Below are 6,577 nucleotides of genomic sequence, written 5' to 3' on the forward strand. Positions count from 1 at the left end.
GGTGTAAGAGTGATACATTCCCAATATAGAATCAATTTTTATACTATGTTAATTTGAGTTTTCATTTTCCAAGTACTTCAAGATTTCCACACGCGTTGCTGATCAGCCTCCTTGCTCTCGTTTCCTATACACCCACCAATGCGCTGTTACCATGAGATAACATTAGCTTTTGCCCATTTCATAAGCTCTATTCTGAATCTGTTTCTGCTCTAGATGATACCTCCTCTACTTTCAAACCATGCTCTTTCTGGGTTTTTTTGTCCTCAACACTGCTGAACTGGCAAATGCTTTCCAGATAAGCTTGCCTGGTACCTGCAATGGCAGTTTATTTAGAGTCATACATAATACTTTAAGTCGAGTTTATTTAAATTGGTTCTGTGGTGTTTTCTATCATTATCCTCACTAAATCCCCAATACATGACATGCCAAATTCTCAACTCTCAAGAGCCACTAGTCCACTAAAATGAAAGTAGTGCTTCAATAGTGGCCAACAGACTGAATCCTGGTGCCTCTGGATCTATACCACTACCTTCAATGTATTCCTCAAAGCACTCTGAATACAGAGGCCCATTCACTAAGGCTACATAATACTGTATTCTGTAAACCACTAGATGAAAGTTTAAATTGTTATATCAAGCAAAATAATTACAGCAGTCACTTATAATATTGCCTGGTCTCACATTTCCTGTTCCATCTCCACTGAGATCAAAATGCATTGCAGACATTTATTGTGTTCATCACCCAAAGTACCGTCAAGTAGGCAAGACGAAATTGAGAATTTAGATGACTTCCTCAAGCAAAGCAAATCAGAGTGGCAAGTCAAGAAAATACAGAAATAAAAACTAATGATACGCCAGTCTTATATGTACTGCTGCTTGCCCAAGCCAAGTTACCAGAATGTTGAATGCTTCCAAGATGATTTCTGGAATACCTGTTTCAGCAGGGAACTTTTCTCAAATACTACACAAAAATAACATAAAAATGAATGCAAGTCAACTCTACAGGCTTTGAAATAAAACTCAACCATTGATTATTCTTACAGCTTCCTTTCCACCCAGAGCTTCCAACCACTGCTTCCTTTCCTCTTCAGAAAATGCCTGCATGGTCAAGGAAACGCCAGGCCTGAAAGACACCAGTAACAGATCAGGTTACCACTTGGCCACTAAAAGGCAAGTTTTTCCTAAGATTTAACTGTGGTAAGTTTTTGTGTTTTTATTTATTTATTTATTTATTCATTTATTTATTTATTTATTTATTTTTTACTTTTAACTGTGGTAAAATACATGTAACCTAAAGTTTATCATCTTAACCATTTTTAAGAGTAGAGTTCAGTGGCATTAAATATGTTCACAATGTTACATAACCATCACCACCATCCATTAACAGAACTTTTTTCATCTTGCAAAACTGAAACTCTGTACCCGTCGAACGGTAACTTTCAATTACTAAATAAAAGCCTAATATTCCATTGTGTGTGTATATACCACATTTTTCTTATCCATTCACAACATCCGGAGACACTTGGGTTCCTTCCACCTTTTGCCGGTTGCGAACAGTGCTGCTATGAAAATGGATGTACAAATATCTGTTTAGGCCCCTGCTTTCAATTCTTTTGGGTATATATCAAGAAATGGAATTATTGGGTCACATGGAATATACATATGAATATACAAATGGCAGAGAAGCATTAAGAAACGATGTACGCTATCAGATGTCATCAAGGAAAGGCAAATTAAAATGAAATACAAATTGAATACTACTCATTAGAATAGCCAAAATCCAAAACACTGACACCACCAAATGTTGAAGAGGATGTGGAGCAACAGGCACTCTTATTCACTGCTGGTGGCAATGCAAAATGGTACACTTTCAAAGTCTGGTTGTTTCTTACAAAAGTAAAAATACTCTTACTGTAGGACACAGCAGTCACATTCCTTGGTAGTTACCTAAAGGAGCTGAAAACTATGTCTACACGAGAACCTGCACATGGATGTTTATTCACAACTACCAAGTTTTGTTTGACTCACAACTGCCCCTCACTAGGTGAATGAATAAAACTGTAGTACACCCTGACGATGGAGTATCACTCAGTGCTAAAAAGAAATGAGCTACTGAGCCATGAAAAGACATGGAGGGAGCTTAAATGTATGCCACTCAGTGAAAGAAGCTTATCTGAAAAGTCTACATACTTGGCGATTCAAGTAGATGACACTCTGGAAAAGGTCAAACTACAGAAACAGTAAAAAGATCACTGGTTGCCAGGGACTGGAGGGAAAGGGATGAACAGGTGGAGCACAAGCTTTTTAGGACAGTGAAATCTTCTGTATGATACTAGAATGGGGGATACATTAAGTATACATTTGGGCAAACCCACAGAATGTACAACCCAAGAGTGAGCCCTAATGTAAACTATGAATTTTGGGTGATTATGGTATGTCAAGGCAGATTCCTCAATTCTAACAAATGCAGCATTCTGGTGGGGGTGTTGATAATGGGGAAGGCTATGCATGCGTGGGAGTTGGGGGGAATAAGGAAAATCTCTATCTTCCTCGTTTGACTGTGAACTGAAAACGACTCTTTAAAAAGTTGTCCTCAGAAAAGTTTTTTTTGAATGCAGAGTTGTCCTCTAAGCCGAAAAGGTGCATAGGAGACCAAAAGCACACTCCGGAGGAGTTAAGATCAGCCTCCTCACTGGCACCATGAGCCTGCTGGAGACTGGCACAACAGAAAGGTGCGGAGGCAGGCTGGAGTCCGGCCACACAGGGCCTCCCTGGCCATGTGGGATGCTTTGGCTCTGTGTCCCCACCCAAATCTCATGTAGCATTTGCAATTCCCAAAGTTGGAGCAGGGGCCTGGTGGGAGGTGACAGGATCATAGTAGACCTCCCCCTTCTTGTTTTCATGACAGAGTTCTCACAAGATCTTGTTGTTGGAAAGTATATAGCACCCCCCACTCCCCACCACCCTGCTTCCTCCTGATCTGGCCACGTAAGACATGCCGGCTTCCCCTTTGCCTTCTGCCATGATTGTAAGTTTCCTGAGGCCTCCCTACCCATGCCTCCTGTTTCTGTACACCCTGCAAAACTCAGTCAGTTAAACCTCCCTTCCCCTTCCCTTCTTTATTTTTGAGATGGAGTTTCGCTCTGTCTCTCAGACTGGAGTACAGTGGCGCAATCTCGGCTTACTGCAACCTCCGCCTCCCAGGTTCAAGCAATTCTCCTACCTCAGTGTCTGAGTAACTGGGATTACAGGTGCCCAGCCACTACGCCCAGCTAGTTTTTCTATTTTTAGTAGAAACACGTTTCTCCATGTTGGCCAGGCTGGTCTCAAACTCCTGACCAGGTCACTCCTGACAAGGTGATCGGCCTGCCTAGGCCTCCTAAAGTGTTAGGATTACAGGCTTGAGCCACCACACCCGGCCTAAATGTCTTTTCTTTATAAAATGCCCAATCTCAGGCAGTTCTTGTAGCAGTGTGAGAATGAACTAATACACCATGCTAAGGATTTAATTTATCCTAAGTGCCACTAAAGGTTTTTAGTAGGGGAATAGCCAGATCAGGTAAAAATTGTACATGAACAGTCTGGTTGCTGGGTAGAGAATGGACTGAAGATAGGCAAGACTTGACTGTAAAAAAAAATATTAAAAGACTAAAAGGATGATACAGAATGGCAAAAATGAAAAAAGAAACAATGAAGGTGCTCGGGAAATATTCCAGAAGTGCTTCTACATGCCATGGGCAACAAAATGATAAGTATGAAAGCTGTTGCTCCAAGAATAACAAATAGAAGACAGGTCAACTACAATATACCATCAGTAACTAGTAAAGGAAATCAGTGACAACCATGAACCAATGTAGCAAGTAAGGACCTAATACACTCTCAAAGTCAGACCATGAGTCTCAGGAAATTCCTTGTCCTCTCTAGTTCCTTTTTGTTTTCCCCTAAAGTTTTCCACTGATGCTCATATGTGGAGGAAAAATAATACTAACTCAAGATAGATGGTTGTATATTCTTCACCAGTGACACATACAGCAGCAAATAGAGATGCTGGACAGGAAGAAGAATGACTGATTCTAGTAACCTAAAACACAGAAATAACTGTTGAATGATGAAGGGCTTAAAGCGTTATGACTAGAAGTATAAATACTGAAGTAAGGGAAAAACCAATTATCAGGCTTCAGATCAAACAGCCATATTATTTCTGCTAAAAATCCAAAGAAGCATAAAAAGTAAAGTATTATTATATGTCTTGCCTCCAAGCACAATGATTCAAACTTGAGCCACACAGCCCTTTGTGGAAGGCAGCAGAGAACAATTTGTTGAAAGATGAGAGATTAAGTAGAAATGGATCATCCACAAGGAAAGAATTCCCTTTGTTTATATTCTGGCAAATAATGTAACAATAACTCAAAACAGTTCCCCTATTGAGAATTAACTCATCACACTATACATTCTTCAGAACACTTCACACTTGCAACGCATTACTTTTACATTAAAGGGATCAGCCACCAGTATTAGGTAAGGCTGGGTTCCCATCCTCTCACAAAGACTGCTCATATTCATTTTCTTACTGACTCCCTGCTTCTAAAGCATTAGTGTTGGAAAAATAAAACATGTGCTAGAACATGTTTCAACGATTTCGAATTTCTCAAGTTTTTCTTTTCTAATAATCAATTGCTAGGACATCACTAAGAAAGAACAAGACTTTGAGAAACACTGGACACATTTCAAACTGCAGAATCAACAGCATCACACTGTTAAACCAAAACATAAAAATTCTGTAGTTTTGGAAACAAATGACATATTTTATTAATAAAATTTAATGGATGTAAAGGAAATACGGTGAAATCTCAGAAGAGTAAAGAACAGAAAACTTCACAAAGTATATTGGATTATTCGCATTTAAATAAAAAACAAACTTTGGGAAGCTGAGGCAGGAGGATTGCTTGAACCCAGGAGTTTGAGACCAGCCTGGGCAAAATAACAAGAACCTGTCTCACGGCGGTTTTGTTGTTGTTGTTGTTGTTGTTGTTGTTAATTTATTTATAGATAGACAGAGAAGTGTGGAAAGGAAGGAAGGAGGGAAAAAATACCAATCATATATTCGTTTGATGGAGAAGCTAAGATAACATTAGTGACTCCATTAGAGAAAGAATTATAACTGAGAAAGTTCTGATTGGGGGTTGTTGGAACCATATTGCTGCAATGGATTATACTGGTTCATCTGAGAACACTGCCATTTTCTTACTCACCTAATAATTCATTTCAACCAAACTACAATCTGAGTACCTACTGAGTTCCAGATACCATTTTAAGCTCTGGATAACTCATCACACACAGCAAGTCAGAACTGATTCCTGATGAATACAAAGGCAAAAGTATAAATTTCGTGAAGGAAAAAAATAAACCAGGTGAAAAGGGGCAAGCTGCCAGGATAATCTTTATCTAAAACCCTACTTATTATCTGTAGTACGTAAGTTTGGGAATTGGAATCTGAAGAAACAAACAAGTTCTTCAATTCATAAATTCTTTCTAAAAGAATTCCTAAGAATAAAAGAACTTAAGATCATAAATCAGCATCTCAACCTCTTTCTTTCATTCATTCATTCAAAAAAATACAAATACAAATACATGCTATTACCAATCAGGCACTACCCTGAGCCCAAGCATAAGAAACTGCCTATTATCTGTATTCTACATTTCACTCCATATCTATTTAAGTCTCTTTCAACTGCATGTTCTATAGCTCTATCAAACCACGTAGGAGACAGGTTTTACCCTTGCGTTGTAAGTGACAGATTACTGAGCTTATAAATTTGGAAAATACACAAAGAAAAAAGCAGAGAAAAACATTCACAAGTCTAAGGAGACATTATTGTAAATAGAGGAGCTATTAAGTGAATAAACAAAGAAGCAGGTACCAAAACTTATAATGGTAACAATCAGGAATATTCTATTGCTTTCCTAAGAGGAATGTTGAAAAGGAAAAAGAAAAAAACCAAACCAGCATGTAACAAGTTCTGCCCTACATTTTATTATGAGAAGGGGAAACTGCTGAAGCCAAAAAATGTTTTTAAAGTTATAGAAATGTAATCAGTTTCTCATAGGGTTTCTGGGAAAAAAACAAAGTATAAATCTATGAATCATGCATTTTTTCCAGAGATAACAAAAGCATGTTGACTAGTTTTACTCAAGGTCAAGCCTTTATAGTAACTTCTTTCTTCTGTCCACCAAAAAAAAAGTTTCAAACAGAGCACATGAGCAATGACAGTCAGAAGATTATATGTTCCAATGAAAGTAATTTCAAGCTATTAATCATTAGAGAACTGCTGCTCCCATCTGGAATGTAAAAAAAATTACGAGAGAACATCATTCCCACTCTACCAGTAAGAACAAGATGGAGAACCTATAAAATCACCATTTTACAAAAACTCATTTAAGAGCAAAGATGTAAAAAAGACCTAATGAATGAAAATCCAAAGAGTGACAAACCATTCTCTGGACAGAATACAAAGACACAGAGACACAGGCATAGGTGCGCGCGTGCGCGCACACACACACACACACACACACACACA

General features: G+C 38.4%; 1 protein-coding gene across 1 annotated transcript in view; it reads right to left on the reverse strand.

Moving 5' to 3' along the window:
• ARHGAP10 (Rho GTPase activating protein 10) overlaps nt 1-6,577 on the reverse strand; it is a 351,063-nt gene that overhangs the window by 166,582 nt on the left and 177,904 nt on the right. The window contains exon 11 of the mRNA XM_011973261.1: nt 1,041-1,122. Coding sequence (XP_011828651.1) covers nt 1,041-1,122 — 82 coding nt within the window. The remainder of the gene's footprint in view (nt 1-1,040; nt 1,123-6,577) is intronic.

Source organism: Mandrillus leucophaeus, unplaced genomic scaffold, assembly GCF_000951045.1.
Source record: "Mandrillus leucophaeus isolate KB7577 unplaced genomic scaffold, Mleu.le_1.0 Scaffold136, whole genome shotgun sequence".
NCBI lineage: Eukaryota > Metazoa > Chordata > Mammalia > Primates > Cercopithecidae > Mandrillus > Mandrillus leucophaeus.